The 21072-nt window shown below is 42.3% G+C and overlaps 1 protein-coding gene across 1 annotated transcript; it reads right to left on the bottom strand.

Moving 5' to 3' along the window:
- Nucleotides 1-706: 706 nt before the first annotated feature.
- Nucleotides 707-15929, bottom strand: DCAF4 (DDB1 and CUL4 associated factor 4). The gene is made up of 14 exons (XM_086462050.1): nt 15917-15929; nt 15057-15172; nt 13342-13439; nt 11475-11632; nt 9948-10030; nt 9182-9284; nt 8065-8208; nt 7315-7380; nt 5978-6056; nt 3519-3614; nt 3310-3407; nt 2419-2595; nt 2083-2197; nt 707-1115 (listed from the first exon to the last, which is right to left on the bottom strand). The coding sequence occupies exons 2-14, from the start codon at nt 15164-15166 to the stop codon at nt 922-924; spliced, it is 1521 nt and encodes a 506-aa protein (XP_086318176.1). The 5' UTR covers nt 15167-15172; nt 15917-15929; the 3' UTR covers nt 707-921.
- Nucleotides 15930-21072: the final 5143 nt, after the last annotated feature.

Below are 21072 nucleotides of genomic sequence, written 5' to 3'. Positions count from 1 at the left end.
CTCCATGTGATGATAATTGTTCTCAAATATGGATACAGTGTCATTGGATTACTGTGAGCAAAAGCCCATTTGTACCTCTGTATGATAAAGCCCTGACTGTGCAGGTGATCCCATGTCCAGACTGGGCTTGCCTCCTGCTACAGCAGCATGAGCAAGCCTGCCATTCCAGAGTGCTGCCCAGATTCCAAGTTGGGTGTGGGGACTTGGTTAGGAAACACTATGATAAATTAACAGGGACATTGAGCCTGGCTGCTGGACCAGGAGAGGGGCTTTGCTCTACACATGCTGCCTTTTAAAGAGAACAGTGGCAGGGCAGTGGCACGCTACCATCATCTGAAAAGGACAAAGTTTAGCAATGGCCTAGGCTCGAAGGACTGACAGTGTGAGTGAGGAAACAGCCATTCCTTGGCCTGCTTCCAACCATAGATGGAGGCAGTTGATGTAGGGACCCAGACCAAAGGTCTCCAAACAAAGCCCCAGAACAGCTGTAGTGTCAACTTCTCAACACCAGCTACTGCACTCTCCTAACCCACTCTGCTGCCCCAGCCTACTGGCTCACATAGATGTAACCACAGCTAAGTGGTTCAATGACCAAACCAGGATTATGTTAGAGCAGCCTTTTGAGAGCAAATTCAGCTAGGATGAGACAGGCCCTCACTGGAAGTGACCAGCTTATAGCTGGATTTCAAAAAGGCTCAACATTGCCTAAGAAGATAACCAGCATTCAGCTTTATTTACAAGATGTCTGAGATCACATACAGAAAGATTTGCTGAACCTGCTGAAGGAGGTTCAGAATTTCATGGGTAAAGCAGATGCAAGAGCAGCACCTAGTGACTCAACAGCATGGAGACCAATGCAAAAATTTTGACGTCAGGTATAGGCTGGCAGCTTTGTAGACCAGGTCTGAGAAGAATATTGTGTCAGCTATAGGAGAAGTGGTAGAGATCCTGTTTAACAGCCATGAGCAAGCCAGGAATTCCTCGGCTACCCCCAAGTCTGGAAGAAAACACCACACTGGGAATGGCATCTTTGGAGGATGGGTGGGGAGAAGGGATGGTTCTAAGCAGATGGGCATCTTGGAGACTCCAAATTCTGGTATAGCAATCCTGACCAACTGGAAAGGAAAGGACACCAGAATTCAACATTACAGAAAAAATACTTTACATGGCTCTGCAATATTATCATCACAGAAGCAGAAGGTCTAGGGGGAAAAAACCCTGACCATTTCTACACACACTGGAGGCAAAGTGCTTATCAGTGCTTTACAAAACAAAAATTCTACACTGAATACTGTAAAAGTGGGAAAAACGTACATTTCCCCTTAGGCAATAAAAGGTATGATAAATCAGTATTTGGAGTACTTTCCTCATCATCAAGCTCCTAAACCAAAAAGGAGGAGAAAAACTCACTGTCAAATTAACAAGAATTCTTCTCATTATTCCATCGCTTATTGACAAATCCAAGGAGAGGAGGTCACTGTTTATAGTGACATTGTGAAACTTGACTACATTATGAGGATTCAGGGGGTTTTCTTCATTTATTGTTACCTTTCTTCCCTCCATCCCAAATTAAATAAAGTAATCTCAGATTGTAGCCAAGTATATTCAAAATGAACCAGAGTGGCATAGACAGTTTACAAGGAGTTATGCTTCCACACCAATGCTCCAGTCCATTGCAACACTACCCCTTTAAGCACCAAACACGCACATACATGGTCTTTAGTCTCTATATGAAGTTACCAAAGTGTCCTGTTTACATGCGGTTTCCCTGAATTTCAAAATCAAGTGTTTTCTGCTCTACTCTTGAGACACACTGCAGAAAGGATGATGGGACTTCTGCAGGACACAGCAGATAGAGCTGTTAAGTGCTACACAGGAGTGATTACAGTAGGCATGCATTCATAACAACATTTCTTAGTTTTCATAGTATATTACAGTATGTCTAAGGCTAAATTTCTTCTGAATTTTAAAAGAGTTAACAGCTTTATAGCTTCCAACAGCTGTAGCTGAGAAACACTCCTCAGGCATATGAAAATCACTGCCATGCACTCTGCAAGTAGAGGGGAAAAATAGTCAACCCACCTGCTGTAAGAAGTCCTTCCTCCTCATTTACATGCAAAGGGAGAATAGCATATTCGTTGTGATGACCTTTGTACTGTTTCACACACTTCACTGTTCTCAGGTCCCACAGTTTTATCTGCAAGTTGAAGTAATCATTTGAAAGAGGAGATCTTAAAGCAGAGAGCATCTGATGGTTGATAAATAAGTGGACATGGAAGAGGACGCACATATGGAACTACCACCCAGTTCCATACTACCCCCCAAAGAACAGGCATCTGCCCTTGGGACTGGGATAAGCACCTGTCAATGCCCAGATACTAAAAAGAACAGAATATCCTGAACACAACAAAACCCTACCTTGCCAGCCATATCTGCTGCCATAAGGTAATGTTCAGCCTCCAGAAGGCGAATAGATGTAACGGCTGAGTCGTGGAAAAGACGAACCGCTTTCCAGCTCTGGCCTTTTCGGTTGCGCTGACGCACATCAATGCTAAAAATCTCACCTGAACGGCAGCCATTGTACAGCATTGGGGTCTGGAAGAATCCAAGAGAAAGCTGCATACTGTGTAACATCTGAAAGGATCTTACAAGTTATACAGACAGAATTTATGTCAAGCTTTTAAGCTCTCCGGTGCAGTTGTCAAATTATTTTATTAACACGGGCAATAAGAACCAGAATTTTTAATACACACCACAACATTTTTCAGCCAACTCATTAGTTCCATTCAAACCTCAAGTATTTACTTTAGCTGTAAAGTTCAGGTAGCTAAGCAGGAATTCAGTGTGATGTGACAGCTAAACAGGAACTGGAATTCTCAGACTCGGATTTCACCCTTCTCACTAAATCTCTGTGAACAAGTCCATTAGTATTTTATAGGGGTTTTCTCTTTCTTGACAGAGACGATACACCAAGTGTTAACAAAATGAGGTCATTTGCCAAAACCAAAACCATTTTACAATGCATTATTACTGTGCTCTTTGTATTTCCTTCACTTCGTTTTTACCTCTGTACAACTAACAAAAAATACCCCTGTTGCCACACAGTTTGAAATCAGTTAATCTTTTTTTGTTGCTATTCAATCATGTGCAAGCATCAGACCACATCAGCTCTGCTGTGGAACAGCCATCCAACAGTAACTGTAATCACAGCTGTATGTAGGGCACGGGGAGTCCCACCACAAACAGAACGAAAACCCCACCAATGAGGCAGCACTCTGAGAAAATGAAGGGCGTGGAGGTTCTTCTTACCTGCGTGGCAAACTGTTGTGCCAATACATCGCTACTGGTTCCAAATGTCTGTCGATGCCCTGTCACTACATTGGTCACAAGAACTCGTCGTGTCAGTCCTAAGGAAGGCAGATTATGTTAATTTAGCTGTAATTTGAGTAGCAGCTGGGAGATTAACGCAAGAAGTCTTCCTCACTGAGACAGAAGGTGTTGCTAGCCTGGCAGATCACCTGTGCTGAAGCAGTTGTCTGCTTGGGGATTCAGGCACCAAGCACAGGACCAGGCAGTGGATATCTTGAAGCTGCACAGCATTCCAGGTCGATCTCCTAGGAATGAGGAGCAACACATGAAGCATCCATAAAATGTTAGGCCAGGATGATAGCTCAGAAAGCTTCTCTGGATTTCCATACTTCTTTCAACATTTCAATCTGAAGCAGAGAAAATGTTACCCAATTAGCATCCCTGTGCTACTCAAGAGACAGGAAACAAAAGTGTGTCTTCCTGACTGTAAGCTGAAAACTTACAGTCTATATAGATAGGCGATTGTGAGAGATTGTGAAATTTATTCAGTAGTCAGAGGGCTGAACATCGTAGGAAAGAGAAAAATAACACTTGCCTTGCAGCACTAAGCAAGACATTTTTTTTTTTTAAAAGAGGAGAGGGCTAGAAACACAGAACATTTACTTTATAACCTATACATTATCCAAAGCTTAATCTGTAAATTCTTGGTCTGCCTTCTTTTTATTAAAAATAAAAAAATAAAAAGGCTTGAGTAAGTAACAATACCCTAGATTGGACCCTTACTCATGTAGCTCCTGCACAAAGTCTACTAATTGACTTAAAATTTAAGTTCCCAGTTTTCGCTTCTTTCATGGCACATCCACCAGGATCACACATATCACAGGCAGCACAGGTGACATGTCTAAAACATGGTTTAGTTAGCATCTACTTAGCAAGGTTCCCTCAAACCAACAATTTAGGAGCGTGAACTAAGACTAAGTGAACTTAGAAATACCTAAAACAGTAATAGCAAATACTAGAGAGGAGGACTTTTGTGGAACTTGGGGCATCTGATTATAGCAAAGGCCTTAAAATGATTTACAGTGCAATTGGGCATGCTGGCCTAGTAGCCATCCATCTTCAGCAACTCCTCAAGTTGATGCTAACTCTAGGCATCTTTTTTTTTTTTTTTTTTCCAGTGGAATGACATTAAAAATTTAAAATAGGTCCATAACTCTTATCTATCACAGATTTCCTCTGTATAAACTTAACTGATGTCCTGGGTTACAGTGTAAAATGTGCCAAAAGGAAAAAAAAATATTCTATTACCATCTTCAGGAGCTGTTGAGACCAGGTGGGGAGGTGCTCCCTGCCTCCCCCCTCTGGACTATCTCCTGTTAATGGGCACAACAATGCCTTATCGCCTGACCCATCGATAACTCGCTCCTGGGCTATCTCCTGTTAATGGCCCATCAAGGAACTGCCTCAGGACGCCCCATCCCATTGTGAGATGCTCCGCCCGGGGGGGGGGGGCGCGGGGAAGGAGCCAAGCAGTCCATGCCAAATAAAAACTGAGATTTCAAACACCCTAGCAGCCTTCTTCCACTGGATTCCCAGAGGAGTTTTTCCCCCCCCACTGGAGTTCCAGAGGACAAGAGCTACCGGCCTACCACTGGACCTTCGGAGGAAGACCAGACTCTTTTACCTGATCGCTGCTTCAACAGAACTACATCCATCGCTTCAGGACTGCAGCCATCATCTTATCAGACTGCTACTGCCACGCTAACAGGGCGTCAGGTTGTATTCCTGACTCTGTCAGTGTAAACCAGTGGGTTGTTTGTTTTTTCCTTGCCTTGTGTTATATATATATATATTAGTAAAGAACTGTTATTCCTATTCCCCATATCTTTGCCTGAAGGCCCGTTAATTTCAAAATTATAATAATTTGGAGGGAAGGGGGTTGCACTTTCCTTTTCAAGGGAGGCTCCTGCCTTCCTCCGCAGACACCTGTCTTTCAAACCAAGACAACTGATCATGTCTGAGTGGAAACTGGGTTAGAGGACTGCACTGTGTGACTTGAGAAGCATGGTTCTGACATCTATCAAGAAAGTCCCATTAATAAAGTCCTGCACCCAAGAACATTGAATAAATATATAAATATACAGCTACAGCCATCAGACTTAAGACATAGGATTCTCTGAATCAATCATGCTTACACGTAACTGAGCATGAGCTTGTACAAGGAGCTATGGGCTGAGAGCTTTCCACCTTTGATTAATCCACTGAGCATACATGAGTAGCTACTAGGAGCAGGGATTCTGCAATGATTCTAGACAGTCTATAGGGAAATTTGAGTATTTCTTGTGTGCAGCTTCTGAGCATTAGTAACAGGCCAAGCTACTCATGAGAAATCTTAAAAGTTTACAAGTGAGGTGTTCTCCTGCCAAAGTCAAGTCCTACATCATCATCAGCTAAAAATAAACTAGTCTTTTGAATACTGTTTGTCAATTAATTTTTAAGGTAAGTTCTTTCATCTCGTCACTTCTTAAACTCTTTCCAGGTTTTACAAGTATACCACTGTCTCACCAGCTACTGAAGAAAAGCGCAGAAATAATCTTTCCTTTGTGCTCTTTTAATACCATCACTGCTAGCGAAAATTGGAGGAAAAAATCCAACAAAAACACCCTACCTGAGTTAGTGCTGCTGAACAATGATGCTGGAAGCAGACTGGCACAGCCTGGTGTTTCTGCAATTCCCATGAGACACAGCTTGCTGAAGTGAATTAAGGAAAACAAAAATTTCTCCCTAAATTGGAACAGGCTGCCTAATATTTATAGCTGGGAAAAGCAAGATGCACTGACACAGCCACAGCTCACAATACTTCCCCTTTGAGCCCTTTGATGTGCCTTACAGCTTAGAATTAAGTCTTGGCTTTTAATTTCTTTCATAGGAAAGAGCTAGAAAAAACTCAAATTCTTGCTTGTGTATGTCCACTACCAGAAAGACAAGATAAAAGGAATACTAGGGCATCTTTCTCATAATAGAAAAAAAAAATGCTCGGCCTACATGGATCATTCTTCTCATCTTTACAGGCTGATGACACTGCATTAATATAGATCTGTTTTTCATGGAGATAAGTTGGAAAAAGGGGAGCACACATTGGGGAGGCAAGGCAGACTCACTTTAGATTACACTAAATTATTTTCTAAAGATTACACCAGGTATAAATAGGATTTGAAAGCTGCATTTCAAATTCGGTGGGGTAAATCTGTGATGTGACTAGAGGAAAGCATGAAATAACCAAACCAAACAATCCCCAACGCCTAACCAGCTGTGAGCGAGCCTGGTGAACTCCTGCCACCTTCTGGTTCAGTCCTGAATTGCTTGGTTTTTCCCATGAGCCTTTACATATATTTCTATATAATTTTCTCTCTTTTGGCACTGTGGCCTGCCATCATCCACATTGAAATCCCCCTTTCTTCCTCTCTTCTGGGCTCTGCACTGTCCATTACTGCTTCCCCTACTATACCATCAACCTTCCCTCTTCTTCTGAGACAGAGCTGCAGAACACGCTCTGAAAGTTGCAGAGCACAACGCCAATGAATTGCTCCCATTCTCCTCTCGCCCCAACCCATATGGGAATGGTTTACAACAGAAACCACCCAACCCACTTTCAAACAGGTCCCCTTCAAAGAGAAAGCTAGTTGCTTTAACCCTCTCTCTTGCTCTTTTGCCCCAACCAATTTCTAAGTACCAGATCATTTTGGATATGGCATCTACACTATTAGTGAAGTGGGAAGTCTCCAAGCAGAAAATATGGTCTTTCACCTACTATTATGCTGGAACAATCCTGCATATACCTGTAACAGAACCACACATCTGTCTCACTAGCTCCAACTTCTTCAAATTTTTATAGCTTTCTCCATTTTCCACAAAACTTAATTTCTGGGGCAACTCCATGAGAGGTCTTCCTGGAAGTTAGTCGATCTGTGCAGCATGATACAGACTTACAAAAGCTGAACTGACATTTTTAAAAGGATATAAAACATGAGAATCTGGATGAGTCAATGATGCCCAGCACACAGAATTCACCTTCAGACACAAGAAAACATACTATTTTTGTGATCTCTTATTCAATTCATGAAAGGGTATTTCCATGCAAAGATGACATAAAACTATGCGCTGGGCATACTTCCTTAGCCCACTAAAGAGCCCAGTAAAGGGACACGAGCACTTTAGCATCATACTCCACTTAAATACAGGAGAGAGAGAAGCATTGAGAAGTGTGTCCAAACAGTGACTGAAGCACCAAACACATCCTATTGTTTATGAGTTCATCCTTAAAAGAATCTGAGCATGAAGAGATTATGAAAGCCTGTTTTAAATATTCTTCATGTTCACAGATAAACACATTTTCCCAAAATTATTTTTAAGAAAGAAGCATGCAAATCTTAGCAGTTTCTGGCCTTCAACATCAGTTTTGTCAGCTATGGCCAAGTGCAGCTCTGAAGTAAGCACTACCCTTGAAAGCTGGTACTTCTACATACTCCTCCGTTCCCACTGTAGCATAACATTCCTGGGCGCCAGCACTGGTACCGAGGACTCTCAGAGACAAGTTTACTGTGATTCTGCCTTCATCCAAGCTTCAAATTGCTAGATTTTTCCACTCTCTCCTCCTAACCCTTTCGCCAACCCTTATGCATTTCCACCTATGCCTCCCAAAACCAGCATTCTGAGAATGCAACAACCGAAGGAAGCGGGAGCAGAAGACAGTACTTTGCGGTTCGTGAAGTAGAGGTTGTCATACATCTCCACAGCGAGAGACTCCTTGCCCAAACCACTGAGGTTGATGATACCATATTTACATCCTCCATGCTCTACGTCATTCACAGTGAATATCCGTTCACAAGCAACATCTGCCTGTAAAATAAAAACTTACTGGTCACACTTACTGGAAACTTACAGGAAAAAAAAGCTTGAGGGAGCTGTATGGGGTCTAAAATGAAACAACACATTAATTCTGATCCTTTTAACACCATCCACTTCCCATTCATCTCCAAGAACAGTGGACGAAAACTTTTTATATGCATGCACAGAAAAAACACGCGTAAGAAAAGGATTTAGTCATTGAGTAACAAATACTCTTTCCAACTTTATCAGTCCTATATACTTACTCTGGCTGATTACTAAGTACAGACTGGTATTGGGAGGACTCAAACCAAAAATTTAAACCCTATCAAAAGTGAATGTGGAATTCTCCTGCTGTTGGACCACAGTAGAAAGGCTGGTCTACATTTCAACTTTTCTTTATGACACGACCTTTTATGTTCAGCTACCTATAGCACTCTGTTTACAAGGCCGGGAGCTGGTCCTGGAGAGCTTCCTACATAGACTATGTAAGATAGTTGCTCCACAGACCTCTCCTGCACATGCAGTACCATCAAAAACAGGAGCAACTGCCTTCAGATCATGAGATGTAAAAAGATTATTGATGTTTACAGATTCTCCGGGACCACAGACTTCGCTACTCCCAAAATTCTTCCATTTTCTTATTCTTTCTTTTAATCATTTCCACTCCCCCTCCCAGCCCTGCATTAATCATCCACTCAGCTCCTGTTTATTTCCAAGAGAACATGTTGATCAGCTTCATTAAAAAAAAAAAAAGCCGAAACACTTTCATATCCAACCTTTTCATCATTTTCCTTTCTAGGAAAGGAATAGCCTCTTCCTACCTTTTTAAAATTACTGACCACAGATTTTGAGAACTGACACAACAGCAGTAACGCATCTTTGAAAGCAAAATTTGACCTATAGGATTTGATTACAAGATCCTGTACTTTCACTGAAGATGGGCTCTCTTTATCCCAAAGACTTCACAGTTCTAGTAACATACCACAATTATTTTAAAATTGTTGGTTCCAGCAACTGAGGAATCTGGACTGTGAATTTCGATCTTCCTCCTCTGCATGCAGTTCACTTTTAGTTCATGGACCAGCCTGTAAAAGCAGGTGTGTGGGGGTGAGAATTCAGGTAAGCCCAGGTTTAATGCCAATGTAAAGAATTCTGGATAGGATATCCAGAACTGCTTCTTGATCACAGAAAATAAAATGGCTCAACAACTAGCATGCTGCAATTTCACTTATATAACGCACGAACACGTGCATCTTCCACATTGATGAAATTTCATCCCATTTTTTGAACCTCAGCGCACCTTCAGTAGCAGAAACAACATAGTAAGTCACTAACTTGCCTTCTGCGCTGTTACTGAATCTGAGCTATCTTAGCCATTCTAATGGGGGGCAGGGGGAACAGTCACATCAGCTGAAGAGCATTCATCCAAAGAAAAGCTGCACTGTGTCCATAAAGCACAATGTGGCAAACCAGCATATAGAGGGGGAAAGAAAAAGAAAAAAGTGAAGTTTTAAACTCCATTTATCTGAAATTGGGAAACCTCTTATTCATTTGAATTCTCATCACTTTAGTAATCTGATTATAAAAGAATATAAATATTTTTTTATTACAAGTAATATGTTCCTCTTTGTACTAAGTGGACAAAGAAAGGAAATGTAAAAAAAACCCAGTAAGAAATGCTGACAGGAACAGTTGCATCAACAGCAGAACTTGGTATTGCAAACAGAACAGAAATCAAACCATTGTACCTGCAATAGCTTGTGGAGCTGAGCAAACCCAGCTGCCTTTTCTGTAACAGCATTGATGAGTTCAGTCCAGCCCTTGTTGTTTTCTGGAAGACAGCAACATGAAAGTGTACTCAGTTATTTTCTTGTTTACAATTCAAACATGGCAGTGGGTCTTGGATGTTTGGGATATTTAGGTAACTTTTTCCTCTAGCCTACATACATTAAAATTTTCAGAATGTCTATAAAACACATTCCAGCACCATCTGCCTGGTCTGCTACCCCTGTGAGACACGAGGTACTCCTAGAAATACAAAAACTGGAAGAAAAAAACCAAACAACCAACAGCCATTGTTTTCACTTGACATAACTGGCAGTACCACCTTGAGGTGTGAAGCCACCTTCTGGTTTCACTGTAACACCTTAAATTCTTACTATACAGCAAAATTTTCTATCACAACAAGACTGCTATTAACTATGCAGTCCTACTGCTGTACTAAACTACTTTTCCATTCATCATTTTTTAAGAGTTCACACAAACACTTTCTGGGGAGACCAAACGATGGAGTATTTTGCAGCGTTACAGAGGAAGAAATCTTTTTGATTATGCTTGGAAAAAGCAAATATTCAAGAGTCAAAATGTTCTTATCTGGACCCTAATTCATATGCCTGATTCAACAGCCAGATTTTGAGAAGGGATGTATATCCACAGTTCCCATTAACAGCAACGCGGGAAGCAGCTTTTTGGTATCTGTGAAACCTAAACTGCTCATGGAAACAGCTAAACCAACAACAACAAAAAAAGCCAAAATCAAACCAAAACCAGCAGCACTTTCACAGTGAAGACCGAAAATCTGAATAGCTGGTTGAAATAAGAACGTCATTACCTAAGGAGACAAATACTGCTTGCTTCTTCCAAATGACAGCATATGTAAGCTGAGCAGTGATTTGTAAGGTTGTAAGACATGGCTTTCAGGTAATTAAAAATGATCCTTGTTGGGTATTTTACCCAGATGACAGATATGCAGCATCAGCATTAACTCTGCTGTAACGCTTCATGATGAAAAGCATACAGGCTTTCCAGGCATAAACGTAAGACCCGCCTTGTTTTTACCTGTCCAAAAAAAATTAATGGAAAAGCTGTTTCCACAAAGTGTCATTAGTATCGCTTCTTCAGGGTCCAGGAATACAATCAATACATTTATTAAACATTGGAAAACTTAAAATCAACACCCCACTTTGCCAATTTGAGGCAGGGATTTGAAACCTGGCGTCCAATGTCCTGACTCAAGTGTAACTGACAATCTGCAAGTCTGAGCACAGTTCCTGTCTCTTTACAGGTTTTTTTGTTCCTAATGACTTGCTTTCATTCCTGTGTGGAACAGCTGAACAAAAGGCTTCAAGGACTGTAAGTTCTCAGCAAAAAGAAATTTTCATTTCTTCAGACAGCTTAGGGAACTGTACCACAGTCAGAACTGAAAGGCTTTAGCTTACAATCTGTCGTGGGCCAGAGCACAATAAAGCCTAATTGCAATCTTTTTCAGAATGTACCTTCTTTTGTTTTTCTTCCTCTTCCAAAAGTCTCAGTCTTTTGCATTCCATCGCCTTGTACTGAATGCTCTCCTTGGTGAGTGGGTTGTAGTTATTATGTCCAGGCAGTAGGCGAAAATAGCGGTTCTTTTCTGAGTCATAGTAAAATCCCGGCAGTTCTTAGGGAAAAAAAAACAAACCAAAAGTGTCAAACCCCAGGCAAAATCAGACGGATAACTAAGGTTGTTTATTGCTCTTTGACAGCCCGCATCTTCACAGGCTGAGCTCTTGCTCCCAGTGGGTCCCAAGCATGACACAGACTGGGAACAGATGACAGCCACTTGAAAAAAAGATTATTTATAGTTTTCAAATGCAGTGCTGTTACACAGGTACAGAAGAGATGTCACCATTGACAGAGATGAAATTCAGACAGGTCAGAGAAGCAGAGAGGAAGCGTTTTGCTGCAGAACAAGAATGACCTTTCTTCATAAATCAATCACGAGGGGACACTCTTGGTTAAAAGACTAGGTAGGGCAGTCCCAAACGGGGGGGGGGGGAAGTGATGACAAGGTATCAGCCAAACAAAAATAAAGTGATTCACTTCCCAGAACAAGCCACTTTTTCTTTCACACATAGGAGAGATTTAGATACAATCAGGAGTACATTTGGACAATACACAGAGGCTCCTTCCAAAGATAAACTGGGATGAGAGAAATAGTCAGTTTTGGTGCTTCAATGCCAGGCTAAATTCAGAGGGAGACAGGTAAAGTACTTGACAGATTAATAATGGCACATTGTCTCAAGATAAAGGATTTTATTCAGAAGGGGTGAGTGTTAACATTTCAAGAGTTCTTATTTAAACTTTTATCTACTACCAGAAATTGTATTTGAAGTAACCTCTTTTTGCTGCTGCTCACAATTCAGCTCCTTGTCAGCATCTTTTAGGTTTCAGCTTAGCAACAAGTGACCAAGACTTATTCAGGTCATCAAAAATAGAGAGGTAGTGAATGAATCAGTGAGGTTCATAAAAGCACGCTGCAGGTAGTTTACAGAATCTAATTGCACAGCAATAAATGTTTTTGCAGGACACATCTCCTAACATGCTCACAACCTCTTAGGCACAAAAGGGTGATATACAAAAAAGGTCTCTAAACTCTGGCTTTGTCTGGTGTCAAGAGGTTAGAGCCAGTGGTGTTTCAGGACTTTCCTGTTGTGGAAAAATACATGTTCTCACAGGCTTAGCTTTTGCTACGGTTGTTTAATGAGTTGGGAAAACAGAAAGCAAACGGGACATCTTCCTAATAGCACCATTACCACATCAAGTCTGGTTTCACCAGTCAGCTCTTGATAATGAACAAATATTTAGCCAGAGTGTATTTCTTACAGGCTACAAAACAGACTGAAGGCACAAAGAGAGACGTTTTTTCCATGCACCCCCACCCCAAAGTGGTGGATTGTTATGTCTTTTAAAAGACTGAATAACTGGATGCACGTTTTATATGCTCTCTTATATTCTTTGCTTCTTTAATGTTTCTGTTGAAAGATCTATTTTATAACATCTTCAGCACATATAAGAACAGAAACAAAGTTCGTTTTCTTCCCAAAGCAACAGTTATGGAGGGAGACACAGAATTACATTTTTTCAGTTTATATCGGCTTGGTTAAGCACCCAAGTTTTCAAACATGAGAAGCACCTGAAAGTGCATTTGGCCCTGCTCTCTAGGTCCTCACTACGTCTTTTTGGTGATAACTCAATGTTACTTTTCCCTACAAACTTTACTGCTTATATCCTTCCTGTAATATCATACTTTTAACACAGCTACTACTACTTTTATCACACAGTCAGCATATAGACGCTGATTTTTGACCCGTTAACATGGTCTCTTACCTGGTACTACAGAGTTCTGTGTTGAACTGGACGAAGAAGGATCTCCGCTGCCACTGGGGCCTGCATTCACTGGGGTCTGTGGTTCCTCCTGTTCCAGCCTAAAAAACAGCATTGCCTTCAGGCAGGCTCACAGTGGTCCTACACATCTTTCCCACAAAGAATCTAGAAAGCAGCTTGTTATTGACATTAGTGGAGCACAATTTTGCAGGGCTATGATACGCACACTGTGCATATCACCATACACTAAACCATGAAAATGAAACAGTAAAAATATTCAGCTTATAAACCTCTGAAGAACATTAGATATATCAACATCTTAAAAGCCTTAATTTCTTGCTGAAACATTAGAGGTGGCTGCTGATTCTGCAAGCGCCTTTAACTCTTTTCCACGAAAGCTTAATTCTGGCCATTTTACCATAACCCCTGATTACAAGAAAAGCCACCCTTGAAAGCATCTAAGTCTTCACAGCATAAAGCAAGAGACAGTGTGGTAAAACACTGATGTCAATTCAAAAATATTTTGCCATTCTCTTCATGACAATTTCACTGATGAGGTTCAGAAACATGCAAAATAAACAAAAGTTTAACGAAAACTCAAAGAAAGAAAAGTCTCTGCTTTTGTAATAAATATCACAGTCAATAGGGTAACTGTACCTTTCTTCTTTTTGAAATAATTTAAATGAGCACATTCAGTACTGATGAGCAAAATTCCACTGGGACGTTTTCTGAATCACCCGTACAATTCTCACTTTTTAACACAGGTCTTATTACATGTCATCTTAAAAGCATTAGGCCAAGACATTTTGCAAGAGCTGTAATTTATTGAAAAAAAATTTACAAATTCTAGCTCTAATACCAGCTTTATTGCCCTTTGCTGATACAACTTTGAAGATAGTTAAACAATGTAACCTACCTCCAAGGGGAAAAACACCCCACCCCAAACCCAAGTACTCTGATTTAAAGCTTTTTAATAAAATCCTTTTAATTCTATATTCACTGAATTAGGGCCCATTTTAAATTTCTAACTTTTCATACACAAATACAACTAACAGGGCAACTCATATATATGTGTATGTGTCTTTTTCTCTAAAAATATATTTAAAAAAATGCTTACAGCATTAAAGCAAAGGATTGGCCTCTTTTACTCCTGCAAGGAAAGAGCATGGGGAAGAAAAAGAGCCATAAAAATAGCTCACAGGCAAGCATAAGTTCTAAAGTTTAAAATGTGCTTTTCAGTTTTCAAGGCAGTGGGCTATTCCTGAGACATTGCTTCAGTTTCCTGATCTGCTAGATGTGGGATTATTACCACATTACTTAACATGCTTTCAAACTTTGAGGAAGATCCTTTACACTAGTAGACACCGAGGCATAAAGTAAATGGGCAGGTGGAATGAAGTACTTACTCACAAACATTTTTCTTCCCTGAACTATCTTTACATATTCATAAAAAGTTTATGGACTATCAGGCACACCTGAAAGGTAGCTCACGGAAACACATTTCAGCTCAAAATCAATATACAGTTGTGAACAGATGATAAATATCCAGAAGTCAATGCAATTCCACTCCCACTAGGTATGACAGTCCCTAGAAGTACTGTCCCCCAGATTTTTAGATGGCAGCCCTCCCAGTTCTAGATAGCCACCATTCTGCAAATTTCATTAGGCATAACATCTAACGGCTTAACCCATGCTAAGCACAAGCTGCACACACTTGCCTTTCAGCACGGTTGTTGCGACTGGGTCTTGTGTACCGATGGGGATGGCAGCTGTACTTGCGATGGCTCCATCCACGCTTTTCTTTGCCTCTCCAGTAATTTCTCTTCATTTCCACCTACAAAGCAAACATAGGCACATACTTCAACGCAACTTGCCCGGAACAGCCCGACATACAAGACAGTCTCTTAACACAGACGCTTTTCAACCACTTTCAAACAGCTTCGCAGTGAGATCAAAAACACTGAATAAAAATATTTACTTTCAACCACTCTCAAGTCCAAACGGCATCGGACGTTAAAGAAAGGCAGAACAGCACCGCCGGCCGCTCGGAGGGAAGCTGCGGTGAGCGCCGTGCGGTGCTGACCGCTCCTGCGGCACTAAAACGTCTTCTCCGGCCGAGTTCCCATGGGCGCAGGGCCGAACAGCCTCACAGCCGGGCTGGAGCCGGGTGTCCACAGCCGCCAGTTTCCTTTCAAGCAGACTGGCCCCTCTCAACACCGGGACAAACCGAAGCGGCCTGCCCGCCGCCCCGGCCCGCCCGCCTGCCGCCCCGGGCCCAGGCACCGCGCTGCTCCCACAGCCACAAGGCGATGCGAGCAGGCGGCCGGTGGCAGCCTGCCAGGAGGAGCCTCCCCTCCCCACAGCAGCCAGGCCGATCCGGCGGGCCGATACCCCCAGTCACCGTTTCCTAAGCGCCCAGGCCCGCTGCCCGTCCGCCCTGCAACCGCTTCCTCGCTCCTGTTGGCTGCCCTGCTGGGCCGGCACCAGTTCCACGGCTCGCCCCGCCGCGCTGAAGCTAACAGCCCCGGCGGCAGAGGCGCAGCCGCAGCCAACTGCCGGCCAGCTGCCCACCACCTACCCTGGGCCTCCCGTCCCTCACCGACACCGCCCCCGGCGCCGCACCTCACCGCTTCCACCCTGCCGCCAAGGCTCCGCCCATGCCCCCAGGGGCGTGTCTGACTGGCCCTCATCGTGACGGACAGCTCCCTCACCAAATAGCAGAGGCGAAGCCGGCGCGTGAGCTCCACGGAAGGGCAGGGTCATAGCGGCGCTTGGGCAGGGGTGGGTCGGCGAGCGTACTGGCGGTTGGGCCGGGCGTGTAAACCTCAGGAGGGGCTTGTGGGGATGGAGTTTTTGGCAAAAAGGGGTCGTTTAGCGCGGTAGGGACGCAGCGCAGGGGAGAGAAATAGCGGGGGAGCCTGAGGGGGGGGGCTGCCGGTCAGCGTTTAGGGGCAGCATCGGGCCCCGCGTATGGGGAGGGGAGGCGCTGGGGTGAGAGGGCGAACCGATGGGGCCTCGCCGGTGCTGGGCGGTGTGTGGGGCGGTGGGAGGGGTGCTGGAGCGTGGTAGGGAGAGGAGGGGGGTGTGTGTGTCAGTAGTTGAGCCCTGTGAGGGGAAACACTTGTCTCCTCCACGAGCAGGGATTGAAGGCGGTGGGTTTGCAGGGCGTGGTTGGGGGGAAGGAGGCAGAGATGTGTGTTCTGGGGGGTGGGGTCACTGAAAGGGTCCTGCTGCTTCCTTCTCGGGGCTCGTAGTTGGTTAAAGGCTGTGCTTTGGCTTTGGGGAACTAGAAGCTGTTATAACCTCTCTAAATTTCTCAAGAATTTGGAAAAGAGAGTGGTGGCTCTAAAGCGACCCTCCCAGTTGAGGCCTCTTGATGCTTAAATATTTTTTGAGCCCTCTGCTGCTGGGCAACAGAGAGTTAGATGGGAGATGCTGAGGTGCTGGTACTAGGACAGGTTTGGGAAGCGTGCAGTCAGCAGACAAGGTGGGAGAAAAAATTAGGGGCTGCAGCAGTCAGTAGCAGGAAGAGCTCAGCACTCCTCAGGCAGTCAGCAAAAGCAGAAAGAGCAACAGAAGGATGTAGTGGTAACTACCATCTCTTTGCAGTCGTTGTATGAAACACCCTTCTCTTAATCTTTTACTAGAGGTGTCCTTAAGCTGGTTTTGTACAGTGGCCTTCCTACTCCCTTTCCTCCTTATACAACATTCAGAAATTACACAATTAAAACCAGTATTGTAAAAATGTTTATTCATCTAATGGATTATTAAGGTTACAGCAAAACATGAGTTATAGTTCACCAAAAAGCTGTGGAAAAACAGGATTTTAGCCTTTTTCCCTCCAAAAAGTTAGGGGTTTTTTTTGGTCACTTTAATAATGCTAAATAAAATGCCAGTACTAGGAAAATAGGTGATGGATTTTTCACTTGTTTATTTGAATGTTTAGACCTTGCACAAGTTTGCTGTGGGTACTTGGCAGGAGAGATAGTATCTTGGGAGGCAGTGTTTTGTTCTGTCTCTCACTCGCTTGGTCTGTGTTTTAAGTTCAAAATGTATAGAGTTAAAAATAGTCCAGGAAAGCATGCCTTCAGGGATATGAACAGCCGGAGAATTCACCTGCAGCTTGTGTAGTCTGTGAGCTCTATTTCTTTGTCTTTACAAGGCAGACCACCAGCATCGTCTAATTCTAAGTCTTTTTTCATTGATTAGGCCAGTTTCTTATAGTGGTTTAGTGATACTGATCTTTAGCTTCCACAAGACCATTTTGAGTTTTAATATAGTAACAGAAGAAGAGTGTAAGTACCTATAGAAAGCTGCATCAGCAGCTCTTTCTGTGAACTGTTGTTAATACTGTTACTTGTAGACTGAATTCAAAGTGATGGTTTCTATGTTATTGGTACCTGATCATCTGCATGTAAATTTGATGCTGATACACCTATGGACAGGATTCTAGGGAGTGTTTTTTCCCTTTTTGCTGGCTCACGGGTAGTATTTCAGAATATCTAATGTTTTACAAGTGATATTATACTCTGCTTCTTTCATTGGCTTTGGTTTATCTTTTTAATTTCAATGTGCTGCTTGTAAGCCGTGGGTTTGACTCCTCTGAAATAGAATTACTGTCGGGGAAGAAGTGTGTTAAATGATTTGTTTTCTCACTTGTGTTGCATATACTTCCTGTGGAAATTCATGGAAAAGAATAGACTGGAAGATATTTTAGAGATCACTAGTTTTCTGTTTATGTATTTAAATAAAATATAGAAATATATAAATAAAATACACACACACACCACCCCTACGTTGTTCCTTAGCAATTGTTGTCTAATCTCCTCTTAAAGCCTTTCGGTTTAGTTTATTCTGAGTATTTTATTATATCTCTCATGGAAAGATTTTCTGATGTGTCATTACTGCAATCTAAAATGATTACTGCTATTCCTTCTGTGGATACAGAACACAATTTATTACCTTGCTCTCTGCAACCATATTCCGTATTTGAAAATTGGTAATGCTGTCCTATTTGAGTCTTTTTCTCTAGATTAAAGAGTGGCCAAAGAATGCCAATTCGCTCAAAATACTACAGATGACAACTTTTAGCTTTGGTCATTCTTGCTTTCTTTTTGGACCCTTTCCACAGGGAACATTTTTCCTTGAAGTGTGTTCCCAAAACCTGGATATACCACTAGTCAGCTGAGGCCTTCCTAGTGCCGAATGTGCTTTGCGGGCTGGGTTCGTGTTGGAGAGTTGTATGGTCTTTCACAGCTGCACAACAGTGTCGTTAACGTTCATGAAGCTTATCGCCAGAAGGGATGGGGGAGTTTCAGTTTGGGAACTGCTACGTGGTCAGTTTTCAGGCTGGGTTTGTGGAATTTGCTGTGCTTGGGCTGGTCACAGGGGAGTGCTGCTCTTCTCGATCTGGTTCTTGGGCTGGTCAAGGCCATCCTGAGCTGAGAATGCACTCCGCCATCGAGTTGTGTCCTTCATTTGCTGTGGCTGTTTTTCTACTTATTTCACAATGAGGGACTGGTTTTCTACCTGTGTGGTCCATTAAATGCGTACCTTCAGTCTATACTTCCTTAGTTTATTAGCTTTTAAGTATTTTAAACTTAGTTAAGTTTAAAATATAGTTGTAAATTGCATTAAAACGTTCTGTAAAGGCCAAACTTTGTTAATAATATTAGAATTTATGGGTTTGGACGTAGGCTTAGCATTATTGCAGCTTAGTGAGTTGCCTTTCAGCTGAACTGCAGTACCTGAACTTGTGTTCATTCTTATCGGTCACATCTGAACACAAAAATTAGTTTTTTTTAAACTCTTCTTGTGGTGAGGCTTAAACTATGTTATTTTATCTCATGCTTGTTGAGGGCTAAATCTGTGCATTCTGCCAGTTAAAGCTTAACTTACATAAGGCAACTCACTAAGCTTTGGTAAATGGGAGGTGTACCTGGGCCTGGCAGTTACCCTGGTCTCATGCAGGGTGATCAAAAGCAGGATTTTGTCCAACAGTAACATTTATTCTTGTTCTAATGCCACTGAAATCAAAGCAATCTCATTAAGAGCCTATGTAACTTTGTACGCTTACTCTTTGCATTATGAGCTGCGGTAGTCCTGCAGTAATGATAGCAAGGCTTTTAGGTGGTTTTGGATGTGAAAGTTGCTGTTTGACTTTTTGTCTCAGTTCTCAGAATATTCTGCTGGCCCACAGGCTAGCTCTGCTGAAAATCACTTCTGGGTTCTCTTGCTTCAATGGAGGAAGGAACAAACTGCTGTAGTGTTTAAGGATTTAATGTGATGAATTATCACAGTTTATATAATGATCAATAACTTTTTGCGTTTATTCTGTATGTGTACGTGTTTTACTTCGATTTTTTTGTTTGTTTTAAATCTCGAGCTCCCAAAGCAGTTCGGATGGTCTTGGAGATGTGCAGGTAGGTCCCTTCAGGGTCTGCTGCGCGGTGTAAATACGGGAGCGGATCTGGCCGGACCAGGAGAGGGCAGCAGTGCACTTGCACAAAACCGCTCTCTCTTGGCTCGATAGGGTATTTCTTTTGGATCTCTTCTGTACCAAGTATCGAATTCCTATAAAAATCAATTTAAAAAAGCAGAACTACACCAACTAATCCATTTGCAACACTACTTAAAGTGTATTTATTTGTATTTATCGCTCTAAGGTCCAGGGGCACTAATGTTACATATTTTAACCAGTCTTCTCTCCGAGTAAGAAGGTGAAGCTTCTTTCTCCTGACATACCAGCTTTGTCTCCCCTGCAGGTCAGAGGTAATGAAAAAATCCTGAAAAGTTGGCAAATGAAAGTGAACTTTCACAGTTTATGTCATTGCATTAGCTAAGGGTTTGTTTTGTTTTTTTTTTTTTAAAAAAAACCCCTGTACTTCCGGCTGTTACTATGGCAAGGAGTACTTGGATGCTAATAAGTAACTCCTGGAAATTTTGTGGTAGGTTCTGTATATATCCGCTGTTACTATTTTATATATATGCATATGTATTTTTTTAAGTTAATCAGTTGATATAAATTTAAATTGTGCTTTGAGACTACGTTTGCAGTCTTTTCCTTTCAAGTATCCTTAGCAATGAGAAATATTCTGGTCAAACCTTGCCTTCTCTTCAGTGCTAGTGTTCTTAATGGAGGTGTTCAGATATAATTTACTGAATATTCTGCTGATTAATGGACTAATCTTGTATTTTTTTTTCCTGTGGGATCAAAAGGAATAAAAAGTCTCAACAATTAGTATGTAAAACTTACTAGAATTAAGTCCCATTTTAAAATTGCTGAGGTGCTTAGGAAGGTTTCACTACAAGACAGTGATGAAGGTATTTAGGTTATACTTTTGCTGGTGCTGGTGGAGGGACTTCATGGCTTCTGATTATAATCAGAAGATTGACTGCAGAATATGCAGTCATAATTTGGTGCCAACAATTTACGTGGTTTCTGTGTTGGTAGCAATGGAGCTGTGGTGTTATGGGCCTTGTTAGCTAGGCTGGCACATTCCAGGAGATAGACTCTGCTGAAAACCTGTCTCTGAGACCTTCTGCTTGTCATCGTTTACTCTCTGCCAAGGGAGGCACAGGTGACTGGGCTGTGTGTGCCACCTCAGTGGCTGCATGTCACTTCATCTGGCTGCAGCAGCCCAAGGCAGGGCTGTGTTGCCACTGCTACTTGGAGGTGATTGGAGGAAACAAACCAAGCAAATAAAATCCCCAATACACACCACCACCAACACA

This window comes from Leptosomus discolor, chromosome 3, assembly GCF_034619465.1.
Source record: "Leptosomus discolor isolate bLepDis1 chromosome 3, bLepDis1.hap2, whole genome shotgun sequence".
Lineage (NCBI taxonomy): Eukaryota > Metazoa > Chordata > Aves > Leptosomiformes > Leptosomidae > Leptosomus > Leptosomus discolor.
This window is presented reverse-complemented; position numbering and strand designations above follow the sequence as displayed.